The following is a 22,545-nucleotide window of genomic DNA, read 5'->3' on the forward strand; positions in this document are numbered from 1 at the left end:
AGAATTTGTTATATTATTCTTAAAGCTTTTTGTAAGGCTAAAATAATGTCCTAATTAAAAGTTAAAACAAAAAATGTAACAGACAAAACCCAGCATATTACAACATAAAGGGAACTAGCAGCTGGGTGCAGTGGCTCACGCCTGTAATCCCAGCACTCTGGGAGGCCGAGGCGGGTGGATCATGAGGTCAGGAGATCGAGACCACGGTGAAACCCCATCTCTACTAAAAATGCAAAAAATTAGCCGGGTGTGGTGGCAGGTGCCTGTAGTCCCAGCTACTCGGGAGGCTGTGACAGAAGAATGACGTGAACCCAGGAGGCGGAGCTTACAGTGAGCCGAGATTGTGCCACTGCACTCCAGCCTGGGTGACAGAGCGAGACTCTGTCTCAAAAACAAAAAAACAACAACAAAAAAACACATGGTACTAGCTTGGTAATTCCAACTACTTGCTGGTTCCAGCAGCAGCCTCCCTGAGGCGCCACACCTCCCCATGCCCCCACCTCATTCAGGGGACGTGGGGGCTTCCTGTGCTTACAGCAATGACTGTGAGTGCTCTCAAGTGACCACAGATATCTAGGTGGTGGATGCTCAGTACTAACCGGAATCTTAATAAAGTAGTTCACTGTGTAAGCTAGTTACATATTTTAACAAAACTAGGAATACTTGAATAGTATTTCTTACCTGTTTTCTTTCCACAAGTGCATTTGTTAGCTGATGGCAAAGCCCAGCAACTAGATACAATAACAAAATATTGAAAATATAAATATAACCACAAGGGCAAAATATTTTCAATGGAGAATAAAATGTTATTTAGCTTACAAGTGTCTGTTGCATATCGAATGTGCTCCCCATTACAAGTACTGATGAAGAGTTGAACCTGTGAGAATAGCGTTTCAAAGTCAGGAACACTGGGCATAGAAAACTTCACAAACCTAGAATAAGGAGAAAATAATCAAATTAACCTGATAGTTCATGGGATAAAATACAGAAGCAACGTATCCAAGAAATCCATCCTGCCTCCGATACTCTGTAAAATTAAATGAGCAACAGTATTTTTTAGAATTAAGAACTAGGTCAGGACAGTGGCTCGTAACTGTAATCCAAGCACTTTCGGAGTCAGAGGCAGGAGGACTGCTAAAGGCCAGGAGTTTGAGACCAGTCTGGGCAACATGGTGAGACCCTGTCTCTACTACAAAAAATGAATTAGCCAGGCATGGAGGTGCATACCTGTAGTTGCAGATACTTGGGAGGCTGAGGCTGGAGGATCACTTGTGCCTAGAAGGTTGAGGCTGCAGTCAGCTATGATCATGCCACTGCACTCCAGCCTGAGTGACAGAGCAAGATCCAGTTTCAAAAAGCAAATAAATAAGAACTAGAATCTGTGAGATTTTCCTGACCTGATTATTTTGCACAATCCAGATACAGAACAGACACAAATAAGGGTTAAGAAAAATATGTGGCTGGGCACGGTGGCTCACGCCTGTAATCCCAGCACTTTGGGAGGCCAAGGCGGGTGGATCATGAGGTCAGGAGATTGAGACCAGCCTGGCTAACATGGTGAAACCCCATCTTTACTAAAAATACAAAAAATTAGCCGGGCGTGGTGGTGGGCACCTGTAATCCCAGCTGCTTGGGAGGCTGAGGCAGGAGAATGGCATGAACCTAGGAGGCTGAGCTTGCAGTAAGCCGAGATTGCGCCACTGCACTCTGCAGCCTGGGCAACAGAGCGAGACTCCATCTCAAAAAAAAAAAAAAACCCAGAAAAAAGAAAAATATGTTTATGCCCAGCACAGTGGCTCACACTTATAATCCCAGCACTTTGGGAGGCCAAGGCGGGTGGATCACCTGAGGTCAGGAGTTCGAGACCAGCATGACCAACATGGAAAAACCCCGTCTCTACTAAAAACACAAAAAATTAGCCGGGCATGGTGGTGCATGCATGCCTGTAATAACAGCTACTCGGGAGGCTGAGGTAGGAGAATCACTCGAACCCGGGAGGTGGAGGTTGCAGTTAGCTGAAATGGTGCCATTGCACTCCAGCCTGTGCAAAAAGAGCAAAACTCCATCTCAAAAAAAAAAATATATATATATATACACACACACATATATATATGTTTAATAAGGAACAACTTTCAAGATGAAAAATTCCACTAAATGAAGCCAAATAGGCTGGGCATGGTGGCTCAGGCCTGTAATCCTAGCACTTTTGGAGGCCGAGGTGGGCAGATCACAAAGTCAGGAGCTCAAGATCAGCCTAGCCAATGTGGTGAAACCCCATCTCTACTAAAAACACAAAAATTAGCCGGCCGTGGTGGCACATGCCTGTAGTCCCAGCTACTCAGGAGGCTGAGACAGGAGAATTGCTTGAACCCCAGGAGGCGGAGGTTGCAGTGAGCCGAGATCGTGCCACTGTACTCCAGCCTGGGAGACAGAGCAAGACTCTGTCTCAAAAAAAAAAAAAAAAAAAAAAAAAAAAAAAAGGCCGGGCGTGGTGGCTCACGCCTGTAATCTCAACGCTTTGGGAGGCCAGGTGGTTGGATCACAAGGTCAGGAGATTGAGACCATTCTGGCTAACACGGTGAAACCCCGTCTCTGCTAAAAATACAAAAAATTAGCCAGGCATGGTGGCAGGCACCTCTAGTCCCAGCTACTCGGGAGGCTGAGGCAAGAGAATGGCGTGAACCTGGGAGGCAGAGCTTAAGGTGAGCCTAGATCGCGCCAGTGCACTCCAGCCTGGGCGACAGAGCGAGACTCCGTCTCAACAAACAAACAAACAAAAAATCAGTTGTTGCAGGTGGGCATAGTGGCTCCTGCCTGTAATCCCAACACTTTGGGAGGCAGAGGCAGGTGGATCACTTGAGGCCAGAAGCTCCAGACTAGCCTGGCCATCCAGTGAAACCCTGTCTTTACTAATATAAAAATTAGTCAGGTGTGGTGGCGCACACTTGTAGTCCCAGCTACTCAGGAGGCTGAGGCATGAGAACTGCTTGAGCCTGGAAGGCAGAGGCTGCAGTAAGCCGAGATTGCACCACTGCACTCCAGCCTGGATGACACAGGGAGACTCCGTCTCAAAACAAAAAACAAAAAACTGTTGTTGCTTTTCCTGTTTTGAGAACATACTAAGGGGGACCAAGAGTGAGAGCCTATGGGCTGGCTGGAGGTGGGCAGAGGCTTAGGTTAAAGATGCTGCCATCAGCTGTGTTATACTTGGGAATAACACTGACAGAACAACTGATGGGCAGGACAGGAGGAGTGGAGTGGTGAGGAGGAGGACTCAGGTGATCCTTCCCAAGTAACTCAGCAGATGGTGCCATCAACTGCCATAAGAAACACTCCGAGAAGGCGCTGGTGATAGGTTTTAGGAAAGAAATCATGTAAACTAGCACTATTAAGGCATTGGTTGTAAGGAAATTTCAAGTTCTTTTCTTTTTTTTTTTTTTTTTTGAGACGGAGTCTCGCTCTGTCGCCCAGGCTGGAGTGCAATGGCCGGATCTCAGCTCATTGCAAGTTCCGACTCCCGGGTTTAGGTCATTCTCCTGTCTCAGCCTCCTGAGTAGGTGGGACTACAGGCGCCCGCCACCTCGCCTAGCTAGTTTTTTTGTATTTTTTAGTAGAGACAGGGTTTCACCGCATTAGCCAGGATGGTCTCGATCTCCTGACCTCGTGATCCGCCCGTCTTGGCCTCCCAAAGTGCTAGGATTACAGGCTTGAGCCACAGCGCCCGGCCAGAAATTTCCTTTCTAGAAAAAAAAAGTACTGTTGAAACATAATTTCAAGAAAAATCAGGCCGGACACCATGGCTCACACTTCTAATCTCAGCACTTTGGGAGGCCGAGGCAGGCAGATTACTTGAGGTCAGGAATTCAAGACCAACCTGGCCAACATGGCAAAATCCAGTCTCTACTAATAATACGAAAGTTAGCTGGGCATACTGGCATGCGCCTATAGTCCCAGCTACTTGGGAGGCCAAGGCAGGAGAATCACTTGAACCCAGGAGGCAGAGGCTGTAGTGAGCAGAGGTCCAGCCACTGCACTGCAGCCTGGGGGACAGAGTGAAACTGTGTCTCAAAGGAAAAAAAAAAAAAAAGCAAGCTGGGTGCAGTGGCTCACGCCTGTAATCCCAGCACTTTGGGAGGCCAAGGTGGGCGGACCATGAGGTCAGGAGTTCAAGACCAGCCTCGTCAACACAGTGAAACCCCCTCCCTACTAAAAATACAAAAATTTGCTGGGTGTGGTGGCATGCACCTGTAGTCCCAGCTACTTGGGAGGCTGAGGTGGGAGAATCGCTTGAACCTGGGAGGCAGTGGTTGCAGTGAGCTGAGACCACGCCACTGCACTCTAGTCTGGATGACAGAGTGAGACTCTGTCTCAAAAAAAAAAAAAAAAAAGGAAAGAAGAAAAGAAAAACTAAATGGATATTACCTAATCATAATTTCTCCTACATCTTTTGGTTTGTCTACTTCCATCTATACTGCATTATTTGACTTAACAATGTCACCACACATCCGTATTTACACTTTGTAATTATAAGACACGTGAGAAACAATTTCACTTGGGGTTCACAATAGGTCAGTGAGGCATTGCAACTGCCAGTTTATAAATAAAAACGTGAAGCTCAGGGCCAGGAGCGGTGGCTCACACCTGTAATCCCAGCATTTTGGGAGGCCTAGGCAGGCAGATCACAAGGTCAGGAGGTCAAGACCATCCTGGCTAACACAGTGAAACCCCGTCTCTACTGAAAATACAAAAAATTAGCCGGGCATAGTAGCGGGCACCTGTAGCCCCAGCTACTCAGCCTGTAGTCCCAGCTACTGGAGAGGCTGAGGCAGGAAAATGGCGTGAACCCAGGAGGCGGAGCTTGCAGTGAGCCGAGATTGCACCACTGTACTCCAGCCTGGGCAACACAGCTAAGCTCCATCTCAAAAAAATAAAATAAAATAAAATAAAAATAAAAAATAAAAATATGAAGCTCTGGGCCCCACAACTCAAAATTGGAAGAATATACAGATTCAAAACCAGGGTCCTCAGCCAGAATCTCAGAGTTCTTTCCATACCTTACCTAACACATACAATGGTAAAACACCTTATAGCTTCAAAATGCTTTCATGTCCATTACTCACCTGATATATACATATATGTGAGTTTATGTGTGTATAAAACATGCATGCTGTCTGTTCTTTTTTGAGATAGGGTCTTGATGTCACTCAGGCTGAAATGCACTAGTGCAAGCATAGCTCACTGTAGCCTCGACCTCCCAGCCTCAAGCAATCCTCCCACTTCAGCCTCCTGGGTAGCTGGGACCACAGGCATGCGCCACCACACCTGGCTTTTTTTTGGGGGGCGGGGGGGGACAAGGTCTTGCTCTGTCACCCAGGCAGAAGTGCAGTGGCACGAGCACAGCTCACTGCAGCTTCAGTCTCCTGGACTCAAGTGATCCTCCCACCTCAGCCTCCTGAGTAGCCAGGACCATGGGTGTACACCACCACGCCTGCCTAATTTTTGTACTTTTTGTAAAGACAGGGTTTCGCCATGTTTCCCAGGCTAGTCTCGAACTCCTGAGCTCAGGCAATCTGCCCACCTCAGCCTCCCAAAGTCCTGGGATTACAGGCATAAGCCACCATACCTGGCCACTTTTTTTCCTGTAGAGATGGGGTCTTGCTATCTTGCCCAGGCTGGTCTCAAATAGAGATTCCCAAAGTGCTAGGATTACAGGTGTGAGCCACTGTGCCCAGCATCTGCTCTTTTATATAAATAAGAAAATACACACAGTAGAAATCCTTACCAGCACTGTCCAATAGAACTATCTGCAGTGGTGGAAATGTTATAGATCCGTGCTAAGACAAGGACATGTGACCACATGTGGCTACTGGGTACTTGAAACATGGCAAGTGCACTCGAATCTTTAATTTTAATTTAAATAGCTGCATATGGCTAGTGGCCACCATATTGCAGAGCATAACTCTAGATCCTTCCATTCTGACAAAGATCTTCTCTAAACTCTGCTCCAGACACATACTTTTGTCTCAGGAATCCCAGTGTAAGTGACGCCAGACTCTCACTTTAAGTCAATTTCTTCTCAGTTTATTTATATCATTTCAAAAGTCATGACAACCACAATATCCCAATTTATAATACTATAACATCAAGAGAATTACTGTCAAGTACACAGTTACAAAGAACCCCAATTAAAATAAGGTCTATTTAATTTGGTCTTAAATAGTTTAAATTTGTTTGAAGGGAATTCTAAGCAATGTTGCTTTGGACTTTTCATACTTTTTCTTTTTTTGAGACAAGGTCTCACTTTGTCATGAGTGCGATGGCTTAACTGTAGCTTACTGAAGCCTTGAACTTCTGGGCTCAATCGATCCTCCCACCTCAGCATCTTGAGAAGCTAGGCATGTACACTACACCCAGTGGTACAACAGGCATGTACCACTACACCCAGCTAACTTTTTTATTCTTTGCAGAGATAGGGCCTTGTTATGTTGCCTAGGCTGGTCTCAAACTCCTGGCCTCAAATGATCCTCCCACCTTGGCCTCCCAAAGTGTTGGGATTATAGGCATAAGCAACTGTGCCCAGCCGATATTTTCATTCAATGTATTCTGCCATGCCCTGCGGCAGTACTCTTCCGAATTTCTTTTTAATTTAGAAAATGTGGACAATCCTATGGATTACATGAATAAAAGTACTCAGATAAATGCAAACTATAGTCCCCACAATTCAGATGGCCATTTTTTAAAACAAATTTTCAGAATTTGTATAAACATAAAGGTTTTCTTTTTTTTTTTTTTGAGACAGTCTCACTCTGTCGCCTAGGCTGGAGTGCAGTGGCACGATCTCAGCGCACCGCAACCTCCACCTCCTAGGTTCAAGCAATTCTCCTGTTTCAGCCTCCTGAGTAGCTAGAATTACAGGCACCCACCACCATGCCCAGCTAATTTTTATATTTTTAGTAGAGACAGGGTTTCACTCTATTGGTCAGGCTGGTCTCAAACTCCTGATCTCAGGTGATCCACCTGCCTCGGCCTCCCAAAGTGCTGGGATCATAGGCATGAGCCACTGTGCCCGGACACATGCACTCCAGCCTGGGCGACAGAGCAAGGCTCTGTCTCAAAAAAAAAAAAGGTAAAATTGAACAAAATATAACAAGCAATGATTAGTTGGAATGATTAAACTGTAACTGCTATAATTTCAGTTTTGCAAAAGAGCTCAATGTTGTTTACAACAGTTTACTTTCTATACCAAAAATAAATAAATAAATAAAAATAAAGCCAGGGACAGGTGCGGTGGCTCACACCTGTAATCCCAGCACTTTGGGAGGCTGAGGCAGGCGGATCACAAGGTCAGGAGATGGAGACCATCCTGGCTAACATGGTGAAATCCTGTCTCTACTAAAAATACAAAAAATTAGCCAGGCGTGGTTGTGGGCACCTGTAATCCCAGCTATTCGGGAGGCTGAGGCAGGAGAATGTCGAGAACCCGGGAGGCGGAGCTTGCAGTGAGCCGAGATTGCGCCACTAAGACTGAGACTCCGTCTTGAATAAATAAACAAATAAAAATAAAGCCAGAAAGTGCAGAATGTTCGGTTTTAACAAGCACAAAACTATAAAAGAAGATGCCCCTTACAAAACAGCAAGGACGCCCAAGGAGTGTTCTTGTACATCCAGAGCCCCGAGCACAGTGTCCAGATGGGATAAGTTCTTCGCAAGGAGTTCCCCACTCTTGTTGATCAGTTCACAAAGCTGTGTCATTTGCCCTGGAAAACAGAAACAACACTATTGCATTTTAGCTACAGCACTAACTAAACTAATGGAACTCTAACCACAACTTTGTGCTTCAGAGCCTGAAGTGCCCAAAAAGGATTCTTACATCTCCTTCATTTCAGATGAGGATCCTGAAGGACTAGAGGGGTGAATCAACCTATCCATGGTCTCAAAACGAGTTAGAGATTACCTGGACCTCCTACTTCTCTCTGACTCTGAATGTTTCACCTTTTTCTCTATTCTCTTTTCCAGTCTCCCAAGCCGAAATGCAAATGTTACTATTAACAGCTCTCTGCATCCAAATGATTTAGTTTTACTTCCTAGGTCTCTCAGCTCCATTTCTTTCTCTCTCCCCTCTCTGCCCTAATTCAGATCCTCATCATTTTTTCTCTGGATTACATCATAAATCTTTTCTTTTTTTTCTTTTTTTGAGATGGAGTCTCACTCTGTCGCCCAAGCTGGAGTGCAGTGGCGCAATCTCGGCTCACTGCAACCTCCGCCTCCGAGTTCAAGCGATTCTCCTGCCTTAGCCTCCCGAGTAGCTGGGATTATAGGCGCCTGGCACTGCACCTGGCTAATTTTTCGTATTTTTACTAGAGACGGGGTTTCACCTTCTTGGCCAGGCTGGTCTTGAACTCCTGACCTCGTGATCCACCCACCTCGGCCTCCCAAAGTGCTGGGATTATAGCGCACCCGGCCTACATCATAAATCTTCTAAATGGTCTGCCTACTGTGATCTTTCTCTCCTCCAACCCACACTCCATATTAGTACTGTCAGTTCTAAACTGCATTCAATCAAGTTACTCCAATGACTTTAAGAAGTGCAAACGCCTCAGCCTGGACTAAGGCCCTTCAGTAACTGGTCCCTGCTACCTTTCCAGCCTTATCTCCTGCTACTTCCCCTCACACACCTACTCTCTGATTACAGCAAGCTCAGAAAATCAACATTCTATCTTCTCTCCTCTTTATGCTTCTACACATGGCTGTTTTCTGTCCTTCTCCCCCACATCCTCTGCTACGAACTGAGCTTCATCCAGCATTCAACAATCAACTTGCGGCGTCTCTGGACCCTTATCTCAGCTCCCTTCCTCATGGCTGAGCTCGGTATCTGCCCTCTCTGCCTCGCATGGGACTGTGGTGGTTAGGTAATTCAGTAAACTCAGGTGGAGGGACTGTCCCTTTCTCCAGCTCTAGAATACAACACTTGCTTAGCAGCTCATCAAGCAGCTACTTGTTGAATTAATCTAATTGATCTACTTTTCCCGTATACTGCAATAGTATGTTTGTTTCGTTTTGTTTTTTGAGACAGGGTCTCGTTCTGTCACCCAGGCTGCAGTGCAGTGGTGTGATCACAGCTCAAAGCAGCCTCCATGTCCTGGGTTCAAGCAATCCTCCCACCTTAGCCTCCCGAGTAGCTGGAACTACAGGTGTACGTCACCATGTCCATCTTATTTTTAAGTTTTTTGTAAAGACAGGAGTCTCGCTATGTTGCCCAGGCTGGTCTCTAACTCCTGGGCCCAAGTAATCCTCCCACCTTGGCCTCCCAAAGTGCTGGGATTAGAGGCATGAGCCACCATGCCCAGCCTGCAATGCTACGCTTTAATAACTAAGGTACAGAATCTATTAATAATTAGGCCTCAGCCGGGTGCTGTGGCTCACACCTATAATCCTAGCACTTTGGGTGGATAAGGTGGGCAGATCTCGAGGTCAGGAGTTCAAGACCAGGCTGGCCAAGATGGAGAAACCATCTCTACTAAAAATACAAAAATTAGCTGGGTGTGGTGGCACACACCTGTAATCCCAGCTACTAGGGAGATTGAGGTGGGAGAATCCTTGAACCCGGGAGATGGAGGCTGCAGTAAGCTGAGATTGCACCACTGCACTCCAGCCTGGGCAACAAAGCAAGACTCCGTCTCGGGGGAAAAAAAAATTAGGCCTAAATTGGTACCTCGAAGTAGACCCATCAATTTTGACAATTACTCTCATGAAGATACCATGGTCACACTCTAGCTGTCTTTCTGGTAACAGTAGGGATACATTTAAGACCATGGGCATTAACCTCAAGTTTCTGACTTCTCTATTTCTGCAGAGCAACTGCATAATCTTTTCCTTACTAAAAGAATACAACATAGTATAAAGTTTAAAATACAAGTGACTATAGCTAGGTACTTCTGATAATTTAACACTTTTCAATTTGATACGTTTTACTGAAAGCAAAGGAAATATATTACACACATGCATTACAAAACAAAAATAAAACAGCGGGCCGGGCGCGGTGGCTCAAGCCTGTAATCCCAGCACTTTGGGAGGCCGAGATGGGCGGATCACGAGGTCAGGAGATCGAGACCATCCTGGCTAACACGGTGAAACCCCGTCTCTACTAAAAAAAAAAAACACAAAAAACTAGCCGGGCGAAGTGGCGGGTGCCTGTAGTCCCAGCTACTCGGGAGGCTGAGGCAGGAGAATGGCGTAAACCCGGGAGGCGGTGCTTGCAGTGAGCTGAGATCCGGCCACTGCACTCCAGCCCGGGCGACAGAGCAAGACTCCGTCTCAAAAAATAAAAAAATAAAAAAAAAAAAAAATAAAACAGCTGTGATCTTATTAGGTATCACCTCTTCAGATCACACAGATTTAACTGGGAAATACCAACTCATCTTCATTGTATTACAGATCTCACTGGTAGGTATGAAGTAACTTATTCTAGTTGAATAATTTGCCTTTTAACCCATTACTCTAAATATATTAACAATAATTTGTAGCACCCAGAAATAAGCATTGCAATCCATTAGTTCTCTACTAGTTAACAATCAGTGCCAAGTTGAAACTGAAATAAAAGCTAGGTCACTATAGAATCATTAGATAATTAATTAGCGCAGGGCCAAGGGCAGAGTCAAAAAAAAGCTTAAGTGTCACAGAGTGCATCTGAAATCAGTCCAACCAGAGATGTGGGCAATAAAATTCTTTTATTTATTTATTTATTTATTTAGAGACAGAGTCTCGCTCTGTCTCCCAGGCTGGAGTGCAGTGGCGCGATCTTGGCTCACTGCAAGCTCAGCCTCCCAGGTTCAGACCATTCTCCTGCCTCAGACTCCCGAATAGCTGGGACTACAGGCTCCCGCCACCACAGCTGGCTAATTTTTTGTATTTTTAGTAGAGACGGGGTTTCACCATGTTGGCCTGGCTGGTCTCCAACTCCTGACCTCAGGTGATCTGCCCGCCTTGGTCTCCCAAAGTGCTGGAAATACATGAGTGAGCTTGGTCTCCCAAAGTGCTGGAATTACATAAGTGAGCCACCACACCCGCCTGGCCTGAAACTCAAAGATTTCCTATGCAGTGAGTGTGAGGCACAGCAGCCGACATCAATGAAAGTTACCATATTTATCTCTGTCTAGCAAACTGTTCCTATAGCATCCTATAACCTGATGCCCACAACAGCCCTAGTTCTGTTTTATAATTAAGAAAATTGGCCCAGGGAAATTAAGTGGCTCACACAAGAAGTGACCGAGACAGGATTTCAACCTGAAGTTTCTAACTACACTACACCCCAGGAAGGAGAACACTAGGTATTTGTGGCATAAATTAAACCAGTGGTTCCTTTATTCATGGAAAAAGCAAGCCTGTGCCTTCCCTGTGAACCTAATTTCTATTAACAAAAAGGAAAAAGAGAAAGAACTCTTATTAAGTGCAGCTCCATATCAGATCATTTGTCTTACACCAGTGAGGTAAAAGCACCCCTCCATTTTTACAGTGGAGATACAAAAGACTCAGAGATTAAAGGTGACTTGTCCAAGGTCATGCAGCTCCTAGAACTTTACAATTAATGATGGTAACAATAATTTGCAGCTGTTTTTATTGCACCCCTTATGACAGTCACTGTTCCAAGTGCTTTTACATGGCTTCTCTCATTGAATCTTCACAACTCTATATGAACTAGGGACTTATTTTGCAGACGAAGAAACTGAAGCACGGGATAGTTAAAGGGGCCTTCACAGCCAGCATCTAATTATTCTAATTTCGGGTCCAGAATTTGGTACATTCATATGCAATGAATGAACCAAACAACATGGAAAGTGAGAGCAAAATCATCACAATTCTACCCCTAAAAATGGAGTCCTGGCTGGGCGCAGTGGCTCACACCTGTAATCCTAGCACTTAGGGAGGCCGAAGTGGGTGAATCGCTTGAGGTAAGGAGTTTGAAACCAGTCTGGCCAACGTGGTAAAAACCCCATCTCGGCTGGGCGCGGCGGCTCAAGCCTGTAATCCCAGCACTTTGGGAGGCCGAGGTGGGCGGATCACCAGGTCAGGAGATCAAGACCATCCTGGCTAACACAGTGAAACCCCGTCTCTACTAAAAAAAAAAAAAAAAAAAAAAAAAAAAAAAAAAAAAATTAGCCGGGCGTGGTGTCAGGCACCTGTAGTCCCAGTTACTCGGGAGGCTGAAGCAGGAGAATGGTGTGAACCCGGGAGGCAGACCTTGCAGTGAGCCGAGATCGCGTCACTGCACTCCAGCCGGGGCTACAGAGCAAGACTCCGTCTCGGGGCGGGAGGGTGGGGGGTAACCATCTCTACAAAAAAATACAAAAAAAAAAAAAAAGCCGCGTGGGCTGGCCGCGGTGGCTCACGACTGTAATCCCAGCACTTTGGAAGGCCGAGGCCAGTGGATCACCTGAGGTCAGGAGTTGGAGACCAGCCAGGCCAACATGGTGAAACCCTGTTTCTACTAAAAATACAAAAATTAGCCGGGCGTGGTGGCAGGCGCCTGTAATCCCAGCTACTCGGGAGGCTGAGGCAGGACAATCGCTTGAACCCAGGAGGCGGAGATTGAGGTGAGCCGAGATCGCACCACTGCGCTCCAGCCTGGGAGACAGTAAGACTCCGTCTTAAAAAAAAAAAAAAAAAAAAAATAGCCGTGTGAGCTGGCAGGCGCCTGTAATCTCAGTTACTCGGGAAGCTAAGACAGGAGAATTGCTTGAACCCGGGAGGCGGAGGTTGAGGTGAGCCGAGATCGTGCCACTGCACTCCAGCCTGGGAGACAGAGTGAGACTCCGTCTCAAAAAAAAAAAAAAAAAAAAAAAAAAAAAAAAAAAAGCTGTGTGAGCTGGTGGGTGCCTGTAATCTCAACTACTCGGGAGACCGAGACAGGAGAATCGCTTGAACCCGGGAGGCGGAGGTTGCAGTGAGCCAAGATCGCGTCACTGCACTCCAGCCTCGGCGACAGAGCGAGACTCTGTCTCAAAAAAGAAAGAAAGAAATAAAGAAAAAGAAATGGAGAGCTACGAGCGAGAGCTTCCGCAGCATTCTGTAGGACCAAAATAGGCGCACGGGTTCCCGAGTGTGCGCCGCCTGGCAGCGGAGCTGGCCGAGGCGAGCCGCAGAGCCAAGGCACCCAGAACCGACTCGCCTCCCGCCCGCTCCCGGCGGCCTAGTCAGCAGGCGGCGGAGCGGCGGCGAAGCTGACATGGCGGTGCGCCAATCACCGAAGGCAAGAGAGACAGAAGGGACCAATAGTCGCCCGAGATGTCGCCTGGCGGAAGTCACGCCCCCAAACTGTCAAGCAAAGCACCCGGTTGAAGGGGCCCAGGCCGGGGGGAGGGGGCTCCCGGCGGCCCGAGGGAGGGGAGGCCGGCCGGCGAGGACAGCGGAGCACGAGAGGGCTGCCTACACTTGGCCGCGCTCGATCCTGCCCTTATCTAAACGCCGCAACCCATAGCCCGGCCCCAGAGAATAGGCTTAGGACTAAAAGGGCTGTCCCAGCCGTCCGCGCTGGCGCCTGGGGATGCAGGCCCGTCGCCTGGGGATGCAGGCCCGTCCCCGGTACCCGCCCATGCCCAGCCCGGTGACCTAGGGCCTCACCTTGAGCCGAGAGCTGCCGGACACTGTTCACGAACTGCTCCAGGGCAGACGCCATGTTTTCCCCCGGGCGGCCCGAGCGCCGAAGGCACCACGCGCGGGAAAAGGCTGCCGCTCTGGGAGGAGGGGCCGCGGCAAGCCACCTGAGGGCCTCGCGAGTGGCGACGTCACTTCCGCTGGTTCAAGCACCGCGAGAATCTACCTAGCTGCCAACCCGTTACTGTTTCCATGGAAACAGCCTCACTCGCCGTAGCCGGAAGTTAGCGTTCCATAGGCCCCGACGTCTTCTTTCAGTGCACTTGTGAAATCCCTCCGCACGTTAAATGGGGATAGTGGGCAAAGGAAGGAACGAAACTCATAATTAAGCAAGTATTTTCTGGTTCTGGATTTTGCTAGAGAGGCCCTGCAGCTTTCCACCTGGACAGATACTTCAATGAAGCACGACTTAGTTGCTACGTCTCCCATGAGATTTTCCGCGTGATATTAGACTCTGGAGCCAAGCAGCCTGGGTTCAACTGCCTTTTCTACCACTTAGTAGCTGTGTGACTTTGAGCAAGTCACTTGACCGTCGTGAGCATTGTTTTCCCCATCTGTAAAATCTCAACGTCCTTAACTACATAAAACACTCAGGACAGCACATAGCACATAGGGAGAACTATAGTTATTCATTCAAGATGTACGTTGAAGTAAAAAAGTAACACCACACACAAAAAGAAAGTGAATTGATTTTCCCCATCTGGGATTGATGTCTCCCTCCTCCACTTGTCCCCTAAAGCACTTTGTTCTTCTCATGTTGCACTTCTACTGTGTTGTAGAAATGTGTCTCTATAGTCCATGTCATAACTGTAAACCAAAAATAAAAGTCTAAGCCCCCCAACTGACTGGTGGACCCTATCCTAAGCCAAGGACATTCCAGTTTATCCTGAAAAACTAGTTCAGGCCATGATGGGAAGTGGTAGTCAGACATGCCTCACAAACATACAACACAGAGACCTTAAGATTGGTAGACTCAAGACCGGTAAGAAATATTTACAATCTATTCTATCTGAATCCTGCTACCTGGAAGCCTCATCTGCATGATAAAACCTTGGTCTCCACAACCCCTTATAATCGTAACCAGCTATTCCTTTCTATTTACTTCCAGGTCCTTAGATAGTAACTCTTTCAACCAATTACCAATCAAAAAATCTTTAAGTCTACCTATAAGGTGGAAGCCCCCCAACTGCCCCGAGTTGGCCCATCTTTCCGGACCTAACCAATGTACATCTTACATGTATTGATTGATGACTCATGTCTCCCTAAAATGTATGAAACCAAACTGTACCTGACCACCTTGGGCACATGTCCTGAGGAGCTCCTGAGGCCGTGTCATCATCGCATCCTTCACCTTGGCAATATAAACTTTCTCAATTGATTGAGACTGGTCTCAGGTACTTTTGGTTTACAGATCCGTTGCTTCTAACTGGCATGGAGTTCCTTAAGGTCAAGGATCTCTCTTACTAACCTTGATTCCCCTTTAGCGCCCAGCGTAAGATTTGCTGCATAGTAGGGACTGAGGAAACAAACATGCATTTAAAAATTTTATCCAACATTTGTTTACTGACACTTACAAAGTGTTGTACCAGGCACTAGAAATACACTGGTAGTAAAAACAGTCTTGGGGCCTGGCGCGGTGGCTCGTGCTTGTAATCCAGCACTTTGGGAGACTAAAGCAAGTGGATAACTTGAGGTCAGGAGTTGGACACCAGCCTGGCCAACATGGTGAAACACCATCTCTACTAAAAATACTACAAAAAATAGCTGGGCTTGGTAGCCTGTAGTCCCAACTACTTGGGAGGCTGAGGTGGGAGAATCACTTGAACCTGGGAAGTGGAGGTTGCAGTGAGCCGAGATGGTGCCTCTGCACTCCAGCCTGGGCGGCAGAGCAAGAATCTGTCTCAAACAAAACAAAACAAAACAAAACAAAACAGTTTCGGTCCTTCTCTCCTGCAGATAACACATGAAGACCCTAGAGAAAAGGAGTTAGTGCTCCGAAGGAATGGAACATGGTTCTATAAAATCATGTCACAGAGGATATTGACCTGGCCTGGGAGAAACAGGGAAGGCTTTCTTGAGGAAATGGCATAAACTGAGCTCCGAAGAAAGAGGAAGAGTTTTTTTGTTTGTTTGTTTGTTTGTTTGAGACGGAGTCTCTCTCTGTCGCCCAGGCTGTAGTGCAGTGGCGTGATCTTGGCTCACTGCAAGCTCCGCCTCCTGGGTTCATGCCATTCTCCTGCCTCAGCCTCCCAGGTAGCTAGGACTACAGGCGCCCGCCACCACACCTGGCTAATTTTTTGTATTTTTATTAGAGATGGGTTTTCACCATGGTGTTGATCTCCTGACCTCGTGATCCACCCGCCTCAGCCTTCCAAAGTGCTGGGATGACAGGTGTGAGCCACCGCGCCCGGCCAAAAGAGGAAGAGTTAATAAGATAAGGGGGAAGAAATATTTCTGAGTGAGAGGACAGTATGGTGCTAAGACCCTGCATGTGAAAGAAGCATCCTAGTTGAGAATGAAGAACTGAAAGAATGTCTTTGTGGTTGGAGGGGAGTGGTTTGTAAGGTGGACAGGGGCTGGGTTATGTAAGCTGTGTTAAAGGTACTGGAATTTTTCCTGAGAAGATTGGGAGGACTGGAGAGTTTTATGCAAGCAGGTAGCAGGATCAAATTTGCATTTTAAGGCCAGATATGGTGGCTCACACCTGTAATCCCAGCACTTCGAGAGCAACTTGGCCAGTAAGATGTAACCCTGTCTCTACTAAAAATACAAAAAATAGCCGGGCATGGTGGCGTGTGCCTGTAATCCCAGCTATTCGGGAGGCTGAGGCAGGAGAATCGCTTGAAACCGGGAGGCGGAGGTTGCAGTGAGCTGAGATCAGGCCATTGCACTCCAGACTGGGCAACAAAAAGAGACTCAACTTCAAAAAACAAAACAACCACAACAACAACAAAAACTGCATTTTAAAAAGATTCATCTGGCTTCATGTGGATAACCTGGGAGACAGGAAGCTATTGCAGTAGTCAACATGAAATATAACAGTAATAATTATACCTTAAATAGTTATACCTTGAATGCTAATAATTATACTCTTGCCAGGAGTTTAAGACCAGCCTAGACAACAGAGCGTGACTTTGTCTTTACAAAAAAAATTTTTTAAAAACTAGCTGGTTGTGGTGGTGCATAACTATTGTCTCAGCTACTCTGGAGGCTGAAGTGGGAGGACTGGTTGAGCCCAGGAATCTGAGGCTACACTGAGCTATGATCTTGCCACTGTACCCCAGCCTGGGTGACAGAGTAACACCCTGTTTCTTTAAAATAAATAATAATAATAATAATAGTTCTCTTGAAAGTGTAGATAAATTCACCAGGATAAATTGATGAACTTCAGACATATTTAGATGAATAACTATAGCACTTGTACTCTAAGATGGAAATGTTCCTAAATGTTCTATGGAAGCAATTGGTCCTTAATCTTTGATCACTTGCAACACACAAGACAGACATTTTGACTTACGGGACAAATTTCCATTGGATATACGTGGATTTTGGTAAAAGCCAAAAATGTTGAAGATAAGTAAAGAACTACAATGATTCGGCTGGGCACGGTGGCTCAAGCCTGTAATCCTAGCACTTTGGGAGGCCGAGACAGGTGGATCACGAGCTCAGGAGATCAAGACCATCCTGGCTAACATGGTGAAACCCCGTCTCTACTAAAAAATACAAAAAACTAGCTGGGTGAGGTGGCGGGCGCCTGTAGTCCCAGCTACTCGGGAGGCTGAGGCAGGAGAATGGCGTAAACCCGGGAGGCGGAGCTTGCAGTGAACTGAGATCCGGCCACTGCACTCCAGCCTGGGTGACAGAGTGAGACTCTGTCTCAAAAAAAAGAACTACAATGATTCAAAGTAGTCACAGCTACGGATAATACTTTGATTATTTATTTATTTATTTATTTATTTATTTATTTATTAATTATTGCCTATTTAGGTTGTGGCAGCTGCTCTTGAAGTGTGATTCCACCAGTCAGCAGCATCAGTGTCATTTGGGATTTCTTTGGAAATGCACGTTCTTGGACCCCACTGTAGACTTCCTATATCAAGAGCTCTGAAACTGGGCACGGAGGCTCATGCCTATAAACCCAGCACTTTGGGAGGCTGAGGCGGGTGGATTGTTTGAGGTCAGGGGTTCAAGACCAGCCTAGCCAACATGGCGAAACCCCATCTCTACTAAAGATACAAAAATTAGCCGGGCGGTGGTGGCGCACACCTGTCATCCCAGGTACTTGGGAATCTGAGGCAGGAGACTCACTTGAGCCAGGGAGGTGGAGGTTGCGGTGAGCTGAGATCGTGCCACTGCACTCCAGTCTGGGCAACAGAGTGAGATACTGTCTCAAAAAAAAAAAAAAAAAAAAAAAAGTGATTCCCTGATTCCCAGCAATCTGAGTTTAACAAGCCTGCAGGTAATTCCGATGATGCTAAATTCTGAGAGCATCTGGACTGTGGGCTCCAGATGAGCCAGCATACAAAGAACACTCATTTCAAAACAGCTAAAAGTAATTCCACCTTTCTCTTTCCTCTCAAAAACAGATGACTGAAAGAGATGTGATTATAGGGATAAACCTCAATATATTCTAACTTGGTTTTTTTTGTTTGTTTGTTTTTGTTTTTTTTGAGATGGAGCCTCGCTCTGTCACCCAGGCTGGAGTGCAGTGGCACGATCTCGGCTCACTGCAAGCTCTGCCTCCCGGGTTCACGCCATTCTCCTGCCTCAGCCTCCCGAGTAGCTGGAACTACAAGGCGACTGCCACCACACCCGGCTAATTTCTTTTTTTTTTTTTAAGTAGATACGGGGTTTCACCGTGTTAATCAGGATGGTCTTGATCTCCTGACCTTGTGATCCACCCGCCTCGGCCTTCCAAAGTGTTGGGATTACAGGTGTGAGCCACCGTGCCCAGCCTCTAACTTGTTTTTTTGTTTGTTTTGTTTTTTATAGAGTCTCACTGTCACCCAGGCTGGAGTGCAGTGGTGTGATCTTGGCTCACCTCAACCTCTACCTCCCAGGTTCAAGTGATTCTCCTGCCTCAACCTCCCAAGTAAGCTGGGATTACAGGCGTGTGTCACCACGCCTGGCTAATTTTTGTATTTTTAGTAGAGATGGGGTTTCACCATGTTGGCCAGGCTGGTCTCAAACTCCTGAGCTCAGGTGATCCACCCACCTCGGCCTCCCAAAGTGCTAGGATTACAGGGATGAGCCACTGTGCCTGGCCTCTAACTTGTATTTATTTATTTATTTTTTGACGGAGTCTCACTCTGTTGCCCAGGCTGGAGTGCAGTGGCACAATCTTGGCCTGCCGCAAGCTCTGCCTCCTGGGCTGATGCCATTCTCCTGCCTCAGCCTCCCGAGCAGCTGGGACTACAGAAGTCCGCCACCACACCCGGCTAATATTTTTTTTGTATTTTTAATAGAGACGGGGTTTCACCATGTTAGCCAGGATAGTCTCGATATCCTGATCTCGTGATCCACCTGCCTCGGCCTCCCAAAGTGCTGGTATTACAGGCCTAAGCCACCAGGCCCAGCCCTCCAACCTGTAGTTTTTTTTAAGCCAGACTTTTGTAAAATCTGGCAATTACTTGAGAACGCCTCACAAGGAATGATGGCTCAGCGGTGGGTGGAGATGATACATTTAATCTTTTGTTCTTTTATTCTTTGAACACACATTTACTTTGTATCAAGTATGTGTCAAGGCTTTGCCAGATGCTGGGAATGTGTCTGTGAACAAGACAGAAAGTACCGGGTCACATGAAGTTCTGGTTTGGAAAGTAAAACAATAAGCAAGCAAATACATAATTTGGATAGTAATATGTCTTATGAAGAAAATAAAGCATGGTGATGGGCATATAGGAAGGTCAGGAAATGCTTCTCTGAGCCCTCAAGGATGAGAAAGAGCCAGTTAAGAGAGATGTGGGGCCAGAGTTGGAGACAGAGGGATACGCATAGTGGGCGAAGGTCTTAAAATCCAAACAAGCTTGGTGTGTTTCAGGAAAAGAAAAAAAATGCCAGTGCAGCTAGAAAACAGTGAATGAGGAGGATCCTGGTGTGTCTCACTTGAGAAATGCTTGTCTATAGCAATCCCAGATTTGTCCAGATTTTTAAATGCAAAGCATTTTCGGATTCAGTAATGTCTGCAAATTTTTTCAAGTGATGACTTGTAAAAAAGGAATAGTAGATAGCACTTGGGGAGGGGCAGGAACAGTGTCAGGCACTGTTGTAAACACCTTCCACATTCTCCATTTCTCTCTCTTTCTCCCTTCCTTCCTCCCTCCCTCCCTCCCTCCCTCCTTCTCTCTTTCTCTCTCTTTTTTTCTTTCTTTCTTCCTTTCGAGACAGAGTATCACTTCGTTGCCTCAGCTGGAGTGCAGTGGCACGATCTTGACTCACTGCAACCGCCACCTCCTGGGTTCAAGAAAATCTTGTGCCTCAGCCACCCAAGTAGCTGGGATTGCAGGCATGCACCACCACGCCTGGCTAATTTTTTTTTTTTTTTAGTAGAGACGGGGTTTCACCATGTTGGCCAGACTGGTCTCAAACTCCTGACCTCAGGCAGTCTGCCCACCTCGGCCTCCCAAAGTGCTGGGATTACAGGCGTGAGTCACCATGGCCAGCCAATTTTTGTATTTTTAATAGAGACAGGATTTTGCCATTTTGGCCAGGCTGGTCTCAAACTCCTGGCCTCAAGTGATCTGACTGCCTTGGCCTCCCAAAGTGCCGGGATTACAGGTGTGAGTTACCACGCCTGGCTCTACGCAGTTTGTAGGCCTTGTCTCCACAATAATCCTTCCAGGCAGGTGCTATTGTAGAATTTTCCAGGCTGTTCACAAATATTCCATTTATTTTCCTCTCACCCCCTCAGAATGTTGTTATCACTATGTGACTTTATTTGATCACTGAAACACAAGTAGAAGTGGCATGTTTCACTTTTGGGTGAGAGCTTTAAGTGTCAGGGCACCAGGATAGGATGGGCAAGCCACCAACCACCCTTCTGAACCCACACTGGAAATGTGTGTGTGTGTGTGTGTGTGTGTGTGTATAACAAATTACTCCCAAACATAGAGGCTTAACATTTTTTATTTCACAAACAGTTATTATGTCACAATTTCTGTGTTTCAGGAATTCTTCCATGGCTTAGCCGGGTGCCTGTGCCTCAAGGTCTCACACAAGGCAGCAATTGGGTATTATCCAGGGCTGTGGTCTCATCAGAAAGCTCAACTGGGAATAGTCTGTTTCCAAGTTCATTTACATGGTTGCTAGAATGATTCAGCTACTCATAGGCTGCTTGACTGAGGACCTCAGTTGCTTGCTGGCTATTGGCCAGGCACCTTGCTCAGTTGCTTGCCACATGGGCTTCTCCATAAGGGAGCTCAGAACACAGCAGATGGATTCTCAGAGAGAGAGAAAACAGAAGGGGGAGGAGTGGGGAAGAGGGGAGGGAGAGGAGGATAGAGAACGGGATGGGAAAGGGAAGAGAAGTAATGCTAAAGTCATAGGCTTTTTGTAACCTAATCTTGGAATTGATGTCCCATCCCTTTTGCCATAGTGTATCCATTAGAAGTGAGTTGCTAGGTGTAGCTGATAATCAAGAGCAAGGATGTTCCAAAAGCATGACAGGAGGTAGGGCTTATTGGGAGTCATTTTATTTTATTTTTTATTTTGTTTGTTTATTTATTTATTTTTGATACAGAGTCTCAGTCTGTTGCCCAGGCTGGAGTGCAGTGGCATGATCTCGGCTCACTGTAACATCCACCTCCCTGGTTCAAATGATTCTCCTGGCTCAGTTTCCTGAGTAGCTGGGACTACAGGTGGGTGCTACCACGCCTGGCTAATCTTTTTTTTTTTTTTTTTTTTTTTTTGGTAGAGACGGGGTTTCACCATATTAGCTAGGATGGTCTCGATCTCCTGACCTCGTAATCCGCCCACCTCAGCCTCCCAAAGTCCTGGGATTACAGGCATGAGCCACCATATTTATTTATTTAGAGACAGAGTTTTTGCTCTTGTTGCCCGGGCTGAAGTACAATGGAGCGATCTCGGCTCACCACAACCTCCGCCTCCAAGGTTCAAGTGATTCTCCTGCCTCAGCCTCCCAAGTAGCTGGGATTAGAGGCATGGGCCTCCATGCCTGGCTGGTTTTGTATTTTTAGTAGAGACAGGGTTTCTCCATGTTGGTCATGCTGGTCTCGAACTCCTGACCTCAGGTAATCTGCCTGCCTCGGCCTCCCAAAGTGCTAGGATTACAGGCATGAGCCACTGCACTCAGCTATTTCTTTATTTTGAGACTGAGTCTTGCTCTATCACCCAGGTTGGAGTGCAGTGGTGCAATCTTGGCTCACTGCAACCTCTGCCTCCCAAGTTCAAGTGATTCTGGGAGCCATTTTAGAGGCCCCCTACCACAATGAGTGGGAAATAAACTATTGTTAAGCCACTGAGATTTTGGCATTGGTATTGCCACATAACCTAGCCTGTCATCTGACACAATGCTTACCTCCCATCGTTCAGAAACTGATGCTCAGAAAGATTAAGGGATTTGGCCAAAGATACATAGCCAGGTACTGGCAGCACTAGGATTAAAACCTATGTCTATCTGACTTCAGGCCCTGAGGTTTTTTTTTTTTTTTTACATAGTCTCACTCTGTCACCCAGGCTGAAGTGCTGTGGCATGATCTCAGCTCACAAGAAGACTGATCTTGAACTCCTGGCCTCAAATGGTACACCCACCTCAGCCTCCCAAAGTGCTGGGATTATAGGCGTGAGCCACCGTGCCTGGCCTCCAGGTCCTGAGCTTTTATTCACTATATGTATTGGGCGACTGGGAAATGTGGGGATAGGAAAATTATTCAATTT

The 22,545-nt window shown here is 46.7% G+C and overlaps 1 protein-coding gene across 4 annotated transcripts in view; it reads right to left on the minus strand.

Moving 5' to 3' along the window:
• The window catches only part of COPS3 (COP9 signalosome subunit 3), a 36,931-nt gene extending 23,154 nt beyond the window's left edge, over positions 1–13,777 (minus strand). The window contains exons 1-4 of one of the 4 annotated variants that reach the window (XM_037987275.2): positions 13,618–13,777; positions 7,628–7,757; positions 820–932; positions 682–731 (exon numbers count right to left, since the gene is read on the minus strand). In XM_037987275.2, coding sequence (XP_037843203.1) covers positions 682–731; positions 820–932; positions 7,628–7,757; positions 13,618–13,672 — 348 coding nt within the window. In that variant the 5' untranslated portion in view covers positions 13,673–13,777. Of the gene's footprint in view, positions 1–681; positions 732–819; positions 933–7,627; positions 7,777–13,617 lie in introns of all 4 variants that reach the window. The other 3 variants (XM_037987276.2, XM_037987278.2, XM_037987277.2) reach the window with 3 other exon arrangements.
• Between the last annotated feature and the right edge of the window lie 8,768 nt (positions 13,778–22,545).

The sequence above is a fragment of the Chlorocebus sabaeus genome, chromosome 16 (assembly GCF_047675955.1).
Source record: "Chlorocebus sabaeus isolate Y175 chromosome 16, mChlSab1.0.hap1, whole genome shotgun sequence".
NCBI lineage: Eukaryota > Metazoa > Chordata > Mammalia > Primates > Cercopithecidae > Chlorocebus > Chlorocebus sabaeus.